We start from the raw sequence: 18,927 nt of genomic DNA, 5'->3' as shown, positions 1-18,927 counted from the left end.
ATGACAGGAAAAGCACAAGTGGTTTTATCTTCAATCTTGGTTCGGGAGCTGTGTCTTGGGTTTCAAAGAAACAAGCAACAGTTGCATTATTATCTTCAGAAGCTGAGTATTATGCAGCTTCATTAGCTGTTTGTCAAGCTATTTGGATGCGAAGAATTTGGAAGACTTACATTAATGTCAGAGAGAGGAGACAGAGATCTATTGTGATAACCAAGCTACAATTGCAATGACAAAGAATCCAGTTTTTCATGGAAGAACAAAGCACATTGAAATCTGTCATCATTTCATTCGGAATGTTGTTGCGGAAGGAATAATTATGATGAAGTATTGTTCAAACCAATGATCAAGTTGCAGATGGATTCACCAAAACACTCTCTTATCTGAAATTTGTTAAATTTAGATCTTCTCTCGGTGTTTCCAGTTTTTGCATCAAGGGGGAGTGATGAAAATTGATGATGCAAATCCATCCTTGGTGTAGTTAATTCACCCATGTTTTTAGTGTCCTACTTTAGTGGGTTTAGTGTTTGGTTGTTAACTGCAGAATAGGAAGTGGAGATAGTTCTTATTTTTATGTTTATCTTTCAGCATGTTCTAAGAAAGTGGGGATCGAATGACCACAGTATAGTGTGGTGATTTGGAATCTTTGTTTTCAGAAATAATATATATCTTTCCGTCTTTTTTGGCTTCTAAAAAAGAGCAAAGTTGGTTGTCCTCCTTTTAATTTCCAACATTAAGTATAGGTCCTCATACTAGGAAAATAAATACCATCTTTCAAGCAACTATTTGTAACTGAAATCAAATCTCATTGTCGAGAAAAAGAATTGAAGTTGTGTGTTTGATGCTCTTGGGTTTGCAGGGTAGTGGAAATGGTTAGTTTCGTCCATTAAATTGAATCATAATTCAAAGAGTAATAATGTAACATTATCAGCCAAATTATATAATAGCAACTATAGTCAATCGATTATAAAAAACCGTGCCAAATTCTCAAACAAAGCATAGCATCACTTTAGCTACATTTATTTATAAATTAAACTCTGAAATCGTTCCATTTTACGGGAGAGGATTGATTACAGCTCCAGTGAATAACACAGCCCCAGATGTTTCTTCCATAATCATGAAGACGAAAGGATGATCAGCCACAAAGGTTGGCTTTGGAGGTGGCACACTATAACGAGAACATCCACACAATCCCATCATGGTAGCAGCCGCAGCCTCCATTCCTTCCTCGTTCACTTCTATATAACATTTCTGAATAATCTTTTGAGAAATAAAGTAACTTGTTATACGAACCACTTGATATTTCTGTGAGCTCTCCACGAGGTTCGAAAGGCCTCGTCAGTCCCAAACTTTTGATGATGGCTTCAGAATCAAAATCATACGTGAACTTAAATTTTGGAATCAAGAATGGACTAAGTTGAACTAATCTTAGGTTGGACAGATTATGCAAGAACCAATGATTAGACTCCAATTCTTGTACCAAATTTTGCAACCCATCTCTCTCATTCGGAAGATATATGTACATTGAGAATTGCCTTCCATCTTCGCCCTCTTGATACGGGATCTTGACAAGTTTGAAACCATCAAAGGATCCAAAATATTGGGAATACGCAGAGGTCATAAAAGGGACTGAAACTTTTTCACCATTGAGTAGGTGAAAATCTCTGTTTCTCGTCCGGGATACATCAAACTTCCTCTCCCAACTTCCTTTGAAGTAGAGCGCATTTGCTAGGACAATCCTTAAATCACTACTAAGATGGCTCACAAGATCCTTGATGAGGCCTTTGGTTTCATTTTCTGCCCATGTATTAATCTCATCCTTAACTTCATCTGCCTGGCAAAAATAAAAATTAAATAAAAATGTAGTTGGAAATAAACATTACTAGAATCAGGTAACAATTATCATACATAATTTGTTGTCACTAAATGCAAATTTTCAAATTTATATATACCAATCATCTCCGTTTTATTTATAACTTTTCATATGAACCCCTTGGTTTTGTGCAGTTGGTGATTTAAAAAAAAAAAAAAAAAAAAAAAAAAAAAAAAAAAAAAAAAAAAAAAAACCATTTATCATATATATATATATAAATCATTTTTTCTGCACTTTCTATAGTGACCATTAGATTAGATCTAATGGTCACATTTCAAACCCACCTATATATTTTCCTCCATAAATATATATATATATATATAAATAAAAAAAAAAAAATAAAAATAAAAAATTTAATAAGGAAGATGAGACAATTTGTGACAAAATGTCAAAGAAAGATAAATTGAATTTCTAACTTTTAACTAACATGCATTACCTAAATACTCATTTACCCTATGGGTGGCCATACAACAGAAATTACCTACACTGAATCGAAGATGCACGTCCCACATCAATGCCACAATTTGTTCTCTATGCAATTCTCACTTGGAGTCCCATGACCATATTTTCTTCCAATGTGACTACACAAAGCCCATATGGTCATTTATTCAGTCAAGGTGTGGTATCCATATCCATCCTAACTCTTGGCAAAATCTCGTCACTTGGACTTCTCATCACTGGCGTAACAACAACGGGTTCTATAGCAATTCAGTGGCAAAGATTGCTTTGAGCTCACTTGTTTACAACATACGGATGGAGCGTAATAGGAGAATTTTCAAGAAGAATTTCTTGTCCCAAAATGCACTTTTGCAACAAGTATTAGACACAATTAGACAAAAGCTATTGTCATCTCAACTCACAGATTCCCTAAGCTCCAGGCGTATTATTGAAGAATGAGAACTCCCAGCTTCTGTTATCCGACCATCGGCAAAGCCTACTGACAAGAACTAAATCTTGAAGGGCGAGAATCAATCTCCATGTTCACTGCTTTGTGTTGTGTCCAGCTTTGGGCAACTTTGTGGAGACCTTATACTTTGGGCTTGTAATGTTTGGTTGGCCTAGTGTCACACCCCGCTACCAAGAGGCTATGCCACGCAGGCGCCACGCAGACGCCCAGCAGACGATGACATGGAGCCTGCATGGATTGGAGCTTTCTAGACTTCTCTACACAAGTATGGAACTTTCCGGAATTCTCTAGATTAGTGTGGAGTTGTCTAGCCTTCTCTAGACTTGTCTAGAGTTCTATAGAATTCTCTAGAATTCTCTAGACTTGTCTTGTACATAGTAGATAGTTCTAGAGTTGTGTAGATATTTCTGGAGGATTCTAGATACTAAATCTAGGCCACACATTTGTACACATATAGAATGTTCTTGTAAGGCCAAAGGCCTATAAATAGGAGGTGGGAGTTCATTTGCTCCTCACCAAGCAACCAAGTTGTAATCTCTCCTCTCAAGTAATACAAGTTCTATACATTCCCAAACTCTCTTGCTCACTTGCCTAACCTCTTCCTACACACCCAAGTAAGCAAAACACTTGTCTAGCCTTAGTCTTCACTAAGCTAGCACACTCGGGTAGGCTGACTTAGCGCTTCAAGGGGGCTTGAAAGTGTCTAAGGCCGCACGGGAGCTTGAAAAGGTTCAAGTCCGTGACAGTTGGTATCAGAGCTAAGGTCGTGAGGCGTCACACCTTGTGTGGAGGAAGCTATGGCGGAGCTATCAGACGTGACTGGTGCCCAAGAGGAGACTCTACGTGGAAGGGAAGCAAATCCCCCTCCCGGCGGAGTGAGGACAAGGGCTAGGTCGAAGGACATCATGGCGGGCTTAGAGGCACGGATGGCAAACATGGAGGGGTCCATAGCCAACGTGTTGGAGCAGCTTGAGGATGCTCACCAGCGCATGGATGGGCTGGAGTCGGAGGACGTTGAGGTCCAAAATGCTGTCAAAGGGTCACTCAATGCCCTAAGTGGTGACTTTCGGCAGGAGCTCCAAGCACTTCGAGAACTTATGTTGGGGGAGTTTGCCACCCTACGTGGCTATGTTGATCAGGAGCTTGGCACTTTCCGCGAGCAAGTGGAGGAAATGCAAGCGGACTGGACATTGTGCAAACGGGCGGTGGCGTCCGGCACAGCTACTACGGGGGTAGTAGCACCCCGGGTTGATATTCCCAAGCCTAAGTGCTATGGTGGGAACCGGGTAGCGAGGGAGTTGGAGAACTTCCTCTTCAGCATGGAGCAATACTTTGAGGCTACGGGCATGACCGATGAGACCATCAAGATACGCACGGCGACCCACTACCTCACCGACCATGCCATGCTATGGTGGAGGAAAAAGTATGGTGACATAGGCAAAGGTACGGTCTCTATTGATACTTGGGCTGATTTCACTAGGGAAATTAAGAAGCATTTCTATCCTGAGAATGCCGAGGATGAAGCTAGGGGCAGACTCCGAAGGCTAAAACAGGTTGGGTCGATTCGGGACTATGTGAAGGAATTCACTAACTTGACTCTTGAGATCCCGGATCTATCCGACAAGGACTCTCTTTTCTTCTTCATGGATGGATTGCAGTTGTGGGCTAAGACAGAGTTGAGGCGGCGCAACGTGCAAGACCTTGCCACAGCTATTGCAGAGGCGGAGTCCTTTATTGATTTCAGCTCCAAGAAGGAACCCTCGTCCAAGCCAAAAGACAAAGACAAGGGGAGGTATGCCGGCAAAGGTGGGGGAGACAAGGGCGCTGCACCCCACAAGGATTGGTCCCGTAAGCCAGGTGGTGGCCATGGAGGCAAAGAGGGAAGGGAGAACAAGGAAGGAGCACCCAAGCCTAAGGGTTCTTGCTTCATATGTGATGGACCACATTGGATACGAGATTGCCCAAAGCGGAAGACCCTCAATGCCATGACGAGCCGTTATGAAGAGCAACAACAGGAGGAGGCGCAGATGGGTTCATTGCAAATCCTTAATGCCATTAAGGCTAAAACTGAAGTCCCTAAGGCGGCGGCTAAAGGGCTAATGTTCGTGGAGGCGAGCATTAATGGGACACCCACACGTGCTTTGGTGGACACGGGTGCATCCCACAACTTTGTGAGCCTTGACGAGGCCAAGAGGTTGGGCCTTAAATATAGCAAAGAAGGGGGCTCCATGAAGGCAGTTAACTCGGCGGCAAAGGCTATACATGGCATGGCACACGGCGTCCAAGCATGCATTGGCGAGTGGGGTGGCCACATAGATCTATCGGTGGTACCCATGGACGACTTCAAACTAGTCCTTGGGTTGGAGTTCTTAGACAAGGTGAGAGCTTTCCCCATCCCTTTTGCTAACACTATGTGTATTATGGAAGGCAACACAGCATGCATGGTGCCAGTGGAGCGAGGCGCCAAGTTGGAAGCCCAAGCTTTGTCAGCTATGCAGTTCAAGAAGGGCTTCAAGAAGGGAGAGACTAGCTACCTTGCTACGTTACTGGAGACACCCGAAGATGAGCTAGTCCCTTCCCCACAAGAAGAGGTGCCTAAGGAGATACGAGCCGTGCTAGACGAGTACACGGACGTGATGCCTAAAGAGCTGCCCAAGAAGCTTCCACCTAGGAGGGAGGTGGATCATAAGATTGAGCTGGAATCGGGTTCTAAACCCCCTGCTTTGGTGCCCTATCGGATGGCACCCCCAGAGTTGGAGGAGTTGCGGAGGCAACTTAAGGAACTGTTAGATGCGGGCTATATTCGACCATCAAAGGCCCCATATGGCGCACCGGTGTTGTTCCAGAGGAAGAAGGACGGGTCCTTGCGCATGTGCATCGACTACCGGGCGCTCAACAAGGTGACTATCAAAAACAAGTACCCCATTCCTCTCATTGCCGATCTCTTTGATCAGCTTGGTGGAGCACGCTACTTCACTAAGCTTGACTTGCGCTCGGGGTACTACCAGGTGCGGATAGCGGACGGGGATGAGCCTAAGACTACGTGTGTAACGAGGTATGGCTCCTATGAGTTTCTTGTTATGCCGTTTGGCCTCACCAATGCACCTGCTACTTTTTGTACTTTGATGAACAAGCTCTTCCATCCCTACTTGGATCGCTTTGTGGTGGTGTACTTGGATGATATTGTTGTGTATAGCACCACTCTAGAGGAGCACGTGCAGCACTTGAGGGCGGTCTTCCAAGTCCTACGGGAGAACGACCTATATGTGAAGATGGAGAAATGCTCATTTGCCCAAGAGGAGGTGTTGTTCCTAGGGCATAAGATACGGGATGGCAAGTTGATGATGGATGAGGCAAAGGTGAGGGCCATTCAAGAGTGGGAGCCGCCCACTAAGGTGACAGAGCTACGCTCATTCCTGGGGCTTGTCAACTACTACCGCCGCTTTATCAAGGGTTACTCGGCGAGAGCAGCCCCATTGACAGACCTTCTCAAGAAGGCGCGTGCTTGGAGTTGGACAGAGTCGTGCCAGGGGGCATTTGATGACTTGAAGAGGGCAGTTACGGAGGAGCCGGTACTTAGCTTGCCCGACCACTCCAAGCCATATGAGGTGCACACGGATGCATCAGACTTCGCTATTGGGGGTGTGTTGATGCAGGAAGAACACCCCATAGCCTATGAGAGCCGCAAGCTTAATGACACTGAGCGGCGCTATACTGTGCAAGAGAAAGAAATGACGGCGGTCATCCATTGCCTACGTACTTGGAGGCACTACTTGCTCGGGGCACAATTTGTGATCAAGACAGATAATGTTGCCACCAGCTACTTCCAGACACAGAAGAAGCTTAGCCCCAAGCAAGCTCGTTGGCAGGACTTCTTAGCGGAGTTCACTTACCACTTCGAATATAAGCCGGGCAAGGCCAATGTTGTGGCGGACGCACTTAGTCGCAAGGCCGAGCTCGCAGCTATCAGTCGGCCCCAACACTCTCTTGTGGAGCGAATCAAAGAGGGGTTACAGCATGACCCTTTAGCCAAAAGCCTTATTCAGCTGGCTAAGGAAGGGAAGACTCGGCGCTTTTGGCTAAGGGATGATTTACTTCTCACTACAGGGGACCGACTATTTGTGCCCAGGTGGGGCAACTTGCGAAAGGAGTTGATACGGGAGTGCCATGACACCAAATGGGCTGGTCACCCAGGTATGCGACGCACACTAGCACTCCTAGAAGATTCTTACTATTGGCCTCGGATGCGTGATGATGTGGAGACATATGTGAGGACTTGCCTTGTGTGCCAACAAGACAAGATTGAGCAACAGCATCCTGCAGGCCTATTGGAGCCATTGCCTATTCCAGAGAGACCATGGGAAAGTGTCTCTATGGATTTCATTACTTGCTTGCCCAAGTCAGAAGGTTGTGGGAGCATTATAGTGGTGGTAGATCGGTTCAGCAAGTATGCCACCTTCATACCCGCACCAGCAGACTGCACAGCAGAGAGGGCAGCAGAGTTATTTGTTGACCATGTGGTCAAGCTTTGGGGAGTTCCGCAGAATATTGTCAGTGATAGAGACCCGCGTTTCACGGGTAGATTTTGGACGGGACTCTTCAAGAAGATGGGGACGGATCTCAACTTCTCTACGAGTTTCCACCCCCAATCAGATGGGCAGACGGAGCGCATCAACGCTCTTCTGGAGCTTTATTTAAGGCACTATGTGAGTGCCAACCAGCGAGATTGGGCCAAACTCCTTGGAGTGGCACAGTTTTCTTACAACTTGCAGCGGAGTGAGGCTACCAATCACAGTCCATTTGAGGTTGTTACCGGACGGCAGCCTATGACACCCAACGCCATTGCTTCGACTTGCGATGGTAAGAGTCCGGCGGCCTACAAATTTGCCAAGAGGTGGCATGAGCAGTCCGACTTGGCTAGGGCATACCTTGACAAGGCGGCAAAGAAGATGAAGAAGTGGGCCGACACCAAGCGCAGGCGGGTGGAGTACATAGTGGGAGACCAGGTGATGGTTAAGCTACTACCCCAACAGTTTAAGTCCTTTCGAAGCGTGCATAAGGGGCTAGTAAGGAGGTACGAGGGCCCGTTCCCTATCGTCAAGCGGGTGGGCAAGGTCTCCTACATGGTGGAGCTTCCACCCAAGTTGAAGATACATCCAGTCTTCCATGTCAGCATGCTCAAGCCTTATCATGAAGACACGGAAGACCTTACTCGGGGCATATCGCATAGGGCACCCACGGCCGTTGTCACATCCTTTGACAAGGAAGTTGATTGCATCCTTGCAGATCGTGTGATGAGCAGGAGAGGTGTGCCCAAATATACAGAGTATTTAGTGAAGTGGAAGAACCTGCCAGATAGCGAGGCGAGCTGGGAGCATGAGGACACACTATGGCAGTTCGCAGAGCATATCCAGCGGTTCAAGCAAGAAGACGCGACGAGGGCGTCGCGAGCTTAGGTGGGGGAGAATGTCACACCCCGCTACCAAGAGGCTATGCCACGCAGGCGCCACGCAGACGCCCAGCAGACGATGACATGGAGCCTGCATGGATTGGAGCTTTCTAGACTTCTCTACACAAGTATGGAACTTTCCGGAATTCTCTAGATTAGTGTGGAGTTGTCTAGCCTTCTCTAGACTTGTCTAGAGTTCTATAGAATTCTCTAGAATTCTCTAGACTTGTCTTGTACATAGTAGATAGTTCTAGAGTTGTGTAGATATTTCTGGAGGATTCTAGATACTAAATCTAGGCCACACATTTGTACACATCTAGAATGTTCTTGTAAGGCCAAAGGCCTATAAATAGGAGGTGGGAGTTCATTTGCTCCTCACCAAGCAACCAAGTTGTAATCTCTCCTCTCAAGTAATACAAGTTCTATACATTCCCAAACTCTCTTGCTCACTTGCCTAACCTCTTCCTACACACCCAAGTAAGCAAAACACTTGTCTAGCCTTAGTCTTCACTAAGCTAGCACACTCGGGTAGGCTGACTTAGCGCTTCAAGGGGGCTTGAAAGTGTCTAAGGCCGCACGGGAGCTTGAAAAGGTTCAAGTCCGTGACACTAGGCTAACTTCCTAGCTTGTAATTCTCTTGGTTTTATAAAATTTATTTACCTTTAAAAAAAATACATGCATTTAGGGAGGTATACAATAATTTTCTAACACTTAAAATTCTTTTTTTTCAAAGAAAACAAAATCCTATTAGTGGTGAGATGTGATTTCCAGAAGTGAAGAGTGATAATGGTTTTGCATTAAAAGAAAAGAGATAAAAACTTTGAAAATAATAAATAGTGGTAGTAGTTTTGTATTAAAAGAAAAACAACTAGGTGGCTTTGGAATGTGATCATTAGATCTAATCTAATGGTCACTATAGAAAGTATGATAAAAATTTCTTACTCCATGAGGAGCAAGATATCCGCACTCTATATATATAGATATATATAACATGGATCTATTATCATTATATAAGGCGGCATGAAAATTTAACGAAATTAAAAAGATAAAACATGGACATGAATTTTTATTTTTGGGTAAATATAGTTTCCATCAAAAGAAAAAAGATGTACAAGTATTAAGGGGGCATGAACAAGAAGTTACTTGTGGAGATACAACACGTACAAGGATCGGACCAAAAAAAGAAAAAAAGAATAGGTTGTTATCGGTTGGTTCGAAGGAGTTTGATGGAGTAGATAGACGAGTCGGTGATAGAATTTAGGTTTTTGTTTTTTTCGGAGGAAGATGATATATAGAATTTAGAATACAAATAGCTCGGATGAAATTAGAATTTGCTTCATTTGGGCCACATGATGTCTGATGATCGGTTGACATAAAACAAACAGAAATACCATTTGTATGCATAGAGAGAGCTATGGAGGAAATTAATTAACGAAAATTTAACGAAATTAAAAAGATAAGACATGGACATGAATATATATATATATAAATATAGTTTGTATCAAAAGAAAAAAAGATGTATATATATATTAAGGGGCATGCCCTAAGCCCACAAGTTAGTTGCAGATACAACACGTTGTCATCGGTTGGGTGGAAGGAGTTTGATGGAGTAGATAGACGAACCGACTCGGTGATAGAATTTAGGGATTTTTTTTTTTTTTTTTTTTTTTTTTTTTCAGAGGAAGATGATATATAGAATTTAGAATACAAATGGCTCGGTTGCACGAAATTAGAATTTGCTTCAATTCGGCCACATGATGTCTGATGATCGGTTGACATAAAACAAACTATATTAAGAAAAAGAGGTAATAACATGTGTATGTATATATGCATAGAGAGAGCTATGGAGGAAATTAACTTACTTTGTGTTGAAAATCAACAGTGTTGGCTTGAGCCTGGTAAAGACCTTGAACAAGATCTTGATAAGAAGGCTTGAGAGGAAAAGATTGATCCATCCAAATCCCACTAACAAAAGACAGGACAAGACCTTCTGAAGATCCTACGAGGCTCATTAATGTCCCAGTCTTAGAGTTGAGATATTCCAAGCTTTCTGAACCAAGATAGTGAAGAAATTGCTCTAGGGTACCGCCCGTCGGCCGCAGCCATGTTGAGGATAGCGTTGAATGAGAATGGAGAGCAGGCAATGTTCTTGACCAAGCCATTACTACTTTTGGCTTGCTTGAGCACGAACTGGTTTGCTAGCTTTAAGCAGAACTCCATGATCTTCTCTCCTCTTCTCTGTTGGTGAATACCACTTCTAGGGTTTTGTAAACTTTTGGTTGGAGTGGTTTGTTTATTATATATAGGGGTTTAGGTTACGTTTGGTGTGCAAGAATGGAATAAGAATGGTAATGGAATATTACTCTTTTCATTGGTGTGACACGGTAAATCGTTATGGAATGAAATGATTATTTCCATTCTATGGTAAATCGTTATGGTAATGAAATGATTATTTCCATTCTATTGTTTGGTTAACCATAATTAAATTAAATCTGGAATTGAATGATTTTTTTAAAAAAAATACCCTTTTGGCTTACATTTTAGTAAAATCAATCTAATTAATATTCTAAAAATGAATTATGGAATGTAATAAGATGTCCAATACTGCCATTGAAAAAAATAAAAACCTTCAAATAAAATAAAATATTATTTTTGACTCCAAATGATTGTTAATTTTTAATTTACCTTATCATTGCTCTATATATAAATGTTTGAAAAGAGAAAAAGGGAGAAATTACACAAACGTATCAACATAAAGATACAAAAAAAAAAGAAGAAGAGGAAGAAGAAGAAGAAGAAGTAGTGATATACTCAGAAGATAAAGAAATTAATACCTGCTATTTGGTTGAAAGTCCTGCAACTTTTGGTTAATAGCAGCCTTGGGTATATTTAGAAGAGAGGGAATGCGAAAAACCTTTAACACGTCTAATAAGGAAACTCAAGAAACGTGAAAAATGAAATGCAAAAGAATTTTTTTTGTCCATGCAAAATTTTTTTGCCTTATTAGAATGTGATGAAGGGCTTATTGGAAATATTACAAAAATATTTAATCTTACTATGAAATGGAATGGCCATTCCCATATATTTAGTAATTTAAGGAATGAATTTTCATTCTAATGGAATAGTCATTCTAGTTCATTCTTGTACACCTAACAAATTAATGATTGGAATAAACATTTCATTTCATTTTATTCCAGCGTTAGTCTACTTATTGTAAGCTTGGGTTTCTTATTTAATCCTTCCTTTGGAGGTTTAGAGGGGACCCGTAAAAGTAAATACTAAAAAGCTAGCAATAGTATTAGTGGACTAATTTTTTTTTTTTAATTGTTTTTTGGTATACCGACATTACGTAGGACAGTTTCCTATGGCATTTAGTATTCCTAAGTAATTAGGTTTCTTCTTCTTTTTATATAAAAAAAAAAAAAAAATTAAATTTTGAGCAGTTTAATTTCCTTAAGCAATTAGGATTTTTAAGTGTTTTATTTTTATTAACGTATTACCATATAATACATAATTATGCCTAATATAAATCCTAAAAAAAAGTCAAATATAATACATATATGGTAATACGTTAACAATTTTTGAGCAAATCTATATTTATATCTATATCTATACTATTATTAAAAGTATAATGAGTTTTAGTATTTTGGTATTTCAATATTTATTTATTAATATACAAATATATTTATTAATTGATATAAAATGAATTAAAGTAAAAGAGTTTCTATAAATAAAATGAATTTTAATAAAATAATTACCAAATAATAAAATAATTTATCAATTAAAATTAAATAGGTAATTTATAGTATTTAAATATTTATTTATTAATATAAAAAAATATTTATTAATTGAAATAAAATGAATTAAAGTAAAAGAGTTTCTATAAATAAAATGAATTTTAATAAAATAATTTACCAAATAAAAAAAAAATTACCAATTAAAATTAAATTAAATAAGTAATTCTTTAAGTAAAATTAAAATTAATAAAATAATTTACCAAATACTAAAATAAATCATCAATTAAAATTAAATAGGTAATTGTTTAATTGAAATTCAATCAACATGTTTCAAATTATTAAATAAATTATCAATTAAAATTAAATAGGTAATTTTTTAATTAAAATTCAATCAAGATGTTTCAAATCATTTATAGATAAAATAATAAAATAATTTACCAAAAAATAAAATATGTTACCAATTGAAGTAAATCTTATAAGTTACCAATTAAAATAAACAAGTTACAAGTTACAACGTATTAAAATAAAATAGGTAATAATTTAATAAAATAATTTACCAAATGATAAAATAGATTACCAATTAAAATTAAATAGATAATTGTTTAATTGAAATTCAATCAAGATGCTAATTTCAAATCATTAAATTACCAATTAAAATGAAATAGATATTTTTTTAATTGAAATTCAATCAAGATGATTCAAATCATTTATAAATAAAATAATAAAATAATTTACCAAATAATAAAATAAGTTATCAATTATAATAAATCCTATAAGTTACCAAATAAAATAAACAATTTACGTATTAAAATAAAATATGTAATTATTTAATAAAATAACTTACCAATTAAATTTAAATAGGTAATCGTTTAATTAAAATTCAATCAATATGTTTGAAATTATTAAATAAATTGCCAATTAAAATTTAATAGGTAATTATTTAATTGAAATTCAATCGAGATGTTTCAAATTATTTATAGATAAAATAATATAATAATTTACCAAATAATAAAATAAGTTACGAATTAAAATAAATCTTATAAGTTACCAATTAAAATAAATCTTATTATGATTGGAATTCTTCAAGGTTAAACAACTTTACTTTTTCTATTTTATTCTATTTCTAACTCTTTCCTAAATATAAATATAGATCTAAATCTTTCTAATTAATAAAATAAATTACCAATTAAAATTAAGTAATTGTTTAATTGAAAGATTTATTTTATGATTTGAAACATAATCAAGATGTTTCAAATCATTAATATAAAATAATAAAATAATTTAAATAAAAATATTTATAAAATAAATTACCAATTAAAATTAATAGGTAATTTTCAGTGTTTTAGTATTTATTAATTAATATAAAAAAATATTTATTAATTAATATAAAATGAATTAAAGTAAAAGGTTCCCTCTTATCCAAACAACTTTGGCTTGCTCAAGCAATAAACTGTCTCCAAGAAGAGGGCCTAGTGTAATAGGCAACGTGCTTGTAAAAAAGTTCCAGAAGGGGGTGATACAAAGGAGCAACGAAAGAAGAGATGATCATGGGATTCCGGGTACATAGAGCAGAGGCAGCACAGGTTTGGAGTGTGCCAATGTGCAACTGGCTTGTGATCGTAATTTGTGAAGAATTGCAACCCAGAGTATAAAGTTGTGATTGGGGATGCCATGTTTGAACCATGCCAAGTGAGTTCGATCATGGTGAAGAACTTACGGTTGGGTGATGGTAGGCACATGATTGAATCAAGTTGGTTTGGCCTGGGAAGTGGAAGTATGTTGTGGTTGTTCAGCTGTGGGATGATGGCAAGTACTGAAGGTGGGAGTGACCATGATGCATGTTCCATTGATGAAGGATCTAACATTAGTATTAAGGTCCAGTTGTGTGTTCAGAATGGCTTCATTTGTTGTGATCAGTTGCTGTAAAGGGCCAAGAGAGCACCAATTGTCTAGCCAGAAATGAGTGTTGTCACCGTTACCAATTTATATATACCTTGACAAAAGGCTTGGTGGCATGTCTGAGTTGGAGTAATTTACGCCAGTTCCATGAGCATGGTTGTGGTGTTTTCAGTGTTCAGACGCATCTATTTCCAATGAGATGAGCTCTAACCCATTGAGCCCATAGTGAGTTACATTGAGGAGATAGAATGTGCCATAATTGTTTTCATGATGGTAGCCTTATTCCATGTCTGTAGGTGAGAATACCCAGTCCACCAGCTGATATAGGTTTGCAGACAGTTGACCATTTTACTTTGGTACCTCCTTTCTTCAGTTTTTGACTTGACCATAGGAATTTCTCTATGATACAATTAAGTTCATCCAAATTCAAATACTGGAAGGATGAATTTGGATGCCAAGAATATGTGCATGCTGCAAAGTATGTACAGATTTGATGAGCTGGACTCTTCCTGCAAAGGAGAGAAATCTGTTGGTCCAATTTCTAATTCTGTTGGTGACTTTTTCAATCAGTATCTTGCAATCCACAGGTTTTAGTCTTGTTGAAATGAGGATCAGAGTGCCTTTCTCAACACCAAGAACGGCAAGAATGTTATCTTCAAGTGATGGGCTCACACCAGAAAATAAAATGTGGCTTTTTGAATTGTTGATGCTTATCCTTGCTAAGAGGCAAAATTGATCAAGACCATTTTTGAAAACCTGCACAGAAATAGGGTGAAAAAAGGAGGTCATCTATGAAGATGAGATGTGATAATGAGAGGTTATTGCATGTCCAATGGAATCTGAATGTTGGGTTGGCTTGGATCATCTTGTTGAGAATAGAAGAGAATGCCTGCATTATGAAGACAAACAGAAATGGTGAAAGAGGGTCACCCTGCCTTAGTCCTTGTTCACCCTTGAAATAACCATGGTATTCACCATTGATTGAAACTGTGCAGGAAGGTGAGGTGACACAGACTCTAATCCAGTGAATGAATTGATTTAGAAACCCAATAAGTAGTAGGAATGAGACTGAATCAAATGTTTTCTTGAGATCAACCTTTATAGCACATCTAGGGGAGCTAGAGTATGTTGTCATCAATTCTTCTTCCACTTGTGAAAGCAGAGTGAGCAGGGTCTACAATGCGAGGTAGGACGAGCTTAATCTTGTTTGCTAAGAGCTTAACAATGCATTTATACAGTGTGGTGCAACAAGATATATATGGGTTGATATAATCATTTAAAACTGTTGGGTTGGTGGATTTGGGAGAAAAATAATATTAGCACTCCCCATTTTCTTTAGTATTTAGATTCAAGAAGTGTAGGGCTTGAACCTATACAAATTGGAGCTATTTATTATCCTTGTTGAGGAGTGCTTGGCCACTGTGATTGGTTGAAAACTGTTTTAATATGATTTTCACTTTTTAAAAAGCAACTTTTTGTACAAAATTTCATTGGCAAAACTGTTTGATGTTTGGATAATACTGACTGACTCAAAAAAAAAAAAAAAATATATAGATTAGGTAATTGTTGGGTTCCAATATAAAGTAGTATACAAAATCACTGATAAAAGAAAAAGAAAAAAAAAAAAAATTATACAAAATCACGAATGTAATTCTGAAAAAAATTGAGCAATAAACATGATTGAAGAATATCATGATTTAATTATTAGAAGCAATTCTGTTCACCCGACAGTCATGTAATATACAAGTAAAACGATCATTCTAATTAAACCGAAATGAAAAATCGACCTTCACAGCCTTCAAATTCATACGAGTCTCACTTTCATGAATGTAATGACACTCTATGAAGATGAAAGGGTGAAAGGGAATCAGTGTTCCTAGAGAGTAGGATTGATTACGGCTCCAGTGAATAAAACAGCCCCAGATGATTCTTCCCTGATCATGAAGATGAAAGGGTGATCAGCCACAAAGGTTGGCTTCGGAGGTGGATTGTCGAAAAGAGAACAACCCATATCATCACGTTCTGTAGCAGCTGCAGCCTCCGTCCCTTCCTCATTGACTTCAATATAACACTTTTGAATAATCCTCGAGATACAAAAGTCCTCGCTCTTCGGACAACTTGACATTTCTGTGAACTCTCCAAGAGGAGAGAAAGGCCTAATCAATCCTAGTTCTTGAATAGGCTCCGAAGGTTCAAATTCGAACGAGAACTTGAATTTCGGAATATACAAGGCAGCAAGTATAACTTGTTTTAGCTTGGAAAGCTGATCCAAGAACCAATGGTTAGACTCCAACTGCTGTATCAATTTTTGCAAACCATCTCCCTCCATGGGAAGAAATATGTACATTGAGAATTGCCTTCCGTCTTCGCCCTTTTGATACGGGAGCTTGACAATTTTGAAACCATCAAAGCATCCATAAAATGCTTCAGCAGAACCACCATACTCACTGGTCATAAAAGGGACTGAAACTTTTTCTCCATTGAGTAGGTGAAAATCTCTGTCTTTGGTCTCGGATTTATCAAATATGCTCTCCCAAATTCCTTTGAAGTAGAGAGCATTTACTAGGACAATCCTTGTATCTGGATTAAAGAAGCTCACAAGATCCTTGATGAGGCCTTTGGTTGCATTTTCAACCCATTCGTTCACTTCATTCTTGACTCCATCAGCCTTGCAAATAATTTGTAGTTGGAAATAAATAAATATTACTAGAAACAGATATATAACAATTATTATATATAATTTGTTTTCACTAATTGCCAAATTCAAAATTTATACATAGCACATATACTGATATGATGATATAATAAAAAATGGCCGTTAGTCGAGGTTGTATGAGAGAGAGAGTTGATTGCCATCTAAGAAGTGCAGGCACAGACATGAGATGCACAGACATCAGACATGAGATGATCGATATACATGGATATAAGGAGACAATAAATTGTAAAAAATTAAGTTACAGACACAGCAAAGACAGACACAATGACTAATAAACACTATATATATCACACGTATTTTAAGAATAATGTTATTTTTCATTAACGTCACAATGAAAATTTCATAAATCATACTAATTAATAAATTATAAAGTAAATCTTTTATGCGTTTAATGAACTATACAATTGAATCAATTACACAATTAATAATTATTTTTTAAACAAAAACTGTTAATTATTTTATGTAATGAGGGTTGTGTCCAACATGTGTAGGTGTTGGACAAAGATTACTCATACCTGGCTTCTAGTTACCGTGAATGTGGGTAGGTAAAGAGATTATTTTACTTTCTTTTGAGTATAAAAATATCAGTGGGGACAAGAATATGTAGTGGGGCAACAATATATAATGGGTATTTTAAAAATTTTAAACAAAAAAAAAAAAAACTTTTGCTTTTGTGCTTTCGTAACAACAGTTGCATGCAATTTTGTTGACCTAAATCAAAAGTAAAAATCAAGAGTTTCTCTCCAATTGTCAATAAAGCCCTGAAAACCCGGAAACCTTCTCTTGGTAAGCATTCCAAGACAGGAAAGAAGCCAAAGATCATTAAGCCAAAGTTGTCTAATGTGTCTACTCTCAAAGGGTTTAGGGGGTTATGCAAGCTCACTAGCTCCTCTCAATGAATTGGGCAGCATGGAATATAAGGGGGTTGAACTCTCACCCCAAACAAGTAGAGGTGAGAAACTTGATCAAGGATTCTAGCTTAAGCATGGTTGCAATACTAGAAACAAAAGTCAGTGCACTCAATATGGATACAATTCATAAGATTATTGCCCCTAATTGGAACATTAGGTGTAATTACCTTTCTTCAGCAATGGGAAGAGTGTGGGTTTTATGGAATCCTCTTGTTTTGTCTTTAATTGTCATGTCTGAGAACAGTCAAGTGCTTAATTGTGCTGTGTGGTTGAATGACCTCAAGGTTAGATGTCTTGTATCATTGGTTTATGCTGCCAATACTCACACAGAGAGGTTGCCTCTGTGGAGGAACCTCAAACAGCATCATGAACTTGGAGTCCCTTGGATCCTAATGGGTGACTTTAATGTTACCCTTGGAATTAATGAAGCTTTTGGTGGTGCACCAAGGTGGTCTCAGGGAATGGAGGATTTTAAAAATTGTGTTTTCAGAAATGAGCTTGAAGACCTAAGATACACTGGAATTTTCTTTACATGGACAAATAGCAGCTTTGGAGCAGCTAACATCTCAAAGAAACTTGATAGAGTGCTAATCAACTATGATTGGATGTGCAAGTTCCCACAATCCTCAGCTGATTTCCTCCCCCATGGCATATCTGACCACTCTCCAATGGTGGTTAAACTTGGTTTAATTAGTCCATAGAAGAACCTGCCATTTAGATTTTTCAACTTCTGGGCTACAAATGACAAATTTCTTGGTATTGTTCAACAAGGCTGGTAGCTGCAGGTCCAGGGCACAAAAATGTTTTGTGTGGTTCAGAAATTGAGAGCTCTCAAGCACCCATTGAAAATGCTGAATAGAAATGACTATGGTGATATCTCATTGAAGGTTGCAGCATGTAAAGAGGAGCTTGCACATTGTCAGACATGACTTGACCAAAACCCTACAGATGACTTGCTGAGAATTAATGAGAGGGAGATTGCAAAGAGGTATGCTAACCTTTGCTTGGCTGAAGAGATGTTTTTCAAACAAAAAGCTCAGGTTCATTGGTTAAGAGTGGGGGATCAGAACACAGCTTACTTTATGAAGTGCTTCTCTTCAAAGGTTAACAAAAGAAAGATTAACTCAATTGAGGACCACAATGGAGAGGTGCTACAGGGGATTGATCTTCAGAATACATTCCTTAATCACTTCCAAAACTTGCTGGGACAGAGCTACAATCACTATCCAGGTATGTCATCCTTTTCCAATCTTATTTCCAAATCCGTTCCTGCCAACCTCATCCCTCCACTCACTGACATACTCACAGATTTGGAAATCCAGCAAAGCATTCTATCCATTAATCCTTATAAAAGCCCTGGTCTTGATGGCTTTAACTCATGTTTTTTCTCTCATACTTGGCCTATCATTGGCTAAGAAATCACAGCTGCAATCAAGGA

At 38.5% G+C, this 18,927-nt stretch overlaps 4 protein-coding genes across 4 annotated transcripts; 1 reads left to right on the top strand and 3 right to left on the bottom strand.

Annotated features, from left to right (window-relative positions):
- Positions 1-1,050: 1,050 nt before the first annotated feature.
- LOC132277765 (serpin-Z10-like) lies at positions 1,051-2,428 on the bottom strand. The gene is made up of 3 exons (XM_059779614.1): positions 2,417-2,428; positions 1,291-1,831; positions 1,051-1,235 (listed from the first exon to the last, which is right to left on the bottom strand). The coding sequence occupies exons 1-3, from the start codon at positions 2,426-2,428 to the stop codon at positions 1,051-1,053; spliced, it is 738 nt and encodes a 245-aa protein (XP_059635597.1).
- An 11,860-nt stretch (positions 2,429-14,288) lies between these two features.
- LOC132277764 (uncharacterized) lies at positions 14,289-14,997 on the bottom strand. Its single transcript, XM_059779612.1, has 2 exons — positions 14,752-14,997; positions 14,289-14,618 (listed from the first exon to the last, which is right to left on the bottom strand). The coding sequence occupies exons 1-2, from the start codon at positions 14,995-14,997 to the stop codon at positions 14,289-14,291; spliced, it is 576 nt and encodes a 191-aa protein (XP_059635595.1).
- A 741-nt stretch (positions 14,998-15,738) lies between these two features.
- LOC132277763 (serpin-ZXA-like) lies at positions 15,739-16,781 on the bottom strand. The gene is made up of 2 exons (XM_059779611.1): positions 16,740-16,781; positions 15,739-16,530 (listed from the first exon to the last, which is right to left on the bottom strand). Exons 1-2 carry the CDS (start codon positions 16,779-16,781, stop codon positions 15,739-15,741), a joined length of 834 nt encoding a protein of 277 aa, XP_059635594.1.
- Positions 16,782-17,668: 887 nt separating this feature from the next.
- Positions 17,669-18,904, top strand: LOC132277762 (uncharacterized). The gene is made up of 3 exons (XM_059779610.1): positions 17,669-18,160; positions 18,275-18,386; positions 18,438-18,904. The coding sequence occupies exons 1-3, from the start codon at positions 17,669-17,671 to the stop codon at positions 18,902-18,904; spliced, it is 1,071 nt and encodes a 356-aa protein (XP_059635593.1).
- The last annotated feature ends 23 nt before the right edge of the window (positions 18,905-18,927 follow it).

Source organism: Cornus florida, unplaced genomic scaffold (genome assembly GCF_030987335.1).
Source record: "Cornus florida cultivar Cherokee Brave unplaced genomic scaffold, ASM3098733v1 CherokeeBrave_3.0.0_Hap2_Chr10, whole genome shotgun sequence".
Lineage (NCBI taxonomy): Eukaryota > Viridiplantae > Streptophyta > Magnoliopsida > Cornales > Cornaceae > Cornus > Cornus florida.
This window is presented reverse-complemented; position numbering and strand designations above follow the sequence as displayed.

Coding starts and splice junctions, on each gene's coding strand:
- LOC132277765 (XM_059779614.1), bottom strand. Junction 1,236..1,290: donor GCTCACAGAAATATCAAGTG/GTTCGTATAACA, acceptor AATGTTATATAG/AAGTGAACGAGGAAGGAATG.
- LOC132277764 (XM_059779612.1), bottom strand. CDS start 14,997: ATGACAACATACTCTAGCTCCCCTAGATGTGCTATAAAGGTTGATCTC. Junction 14,619..14,751: donor TGTTTGTCTTCATAATGCAG/GCATTCTCTTCT, acceptor ATTTCTGTGCAG/GTTTTCAAAAATGGTCTTGA.
- LOC132277763 (XM_059779611.1), bottom strand. CDS start 16,781: ATGTATATCGATCATCTCATGTCTGATGTCTGTGCATCTCAT. Junction 16,531..16,739: donor CTGATGTCTGTGCATCTCAT/GTCTGTGCCTGC, acceptor ATTATTTGCAAG/GCTGATGGAGTCAAGAATGA.
- LOC132277762 (XM_059779610.1), top strand. CDS start 17,669: ATGGGAAGAGTGTGGGTTTTATGGAATCCTCTTGTTTTGTCTTTAATT. Junction 18,161..18,274: donor TATCTGACCACTCTCCAATG/GTGGTTAAACTT, acceptor TGGTAGCTGCAG/GTCCAGGGCACAAAAATGTT. Junction 18,387..18,437: donor CTCATTGAAGGTTGCAGCAT/GTAAAGAGGAGC, acceptor AAAACCCTACAG/ATGACTTGCTGAGAATTAAT.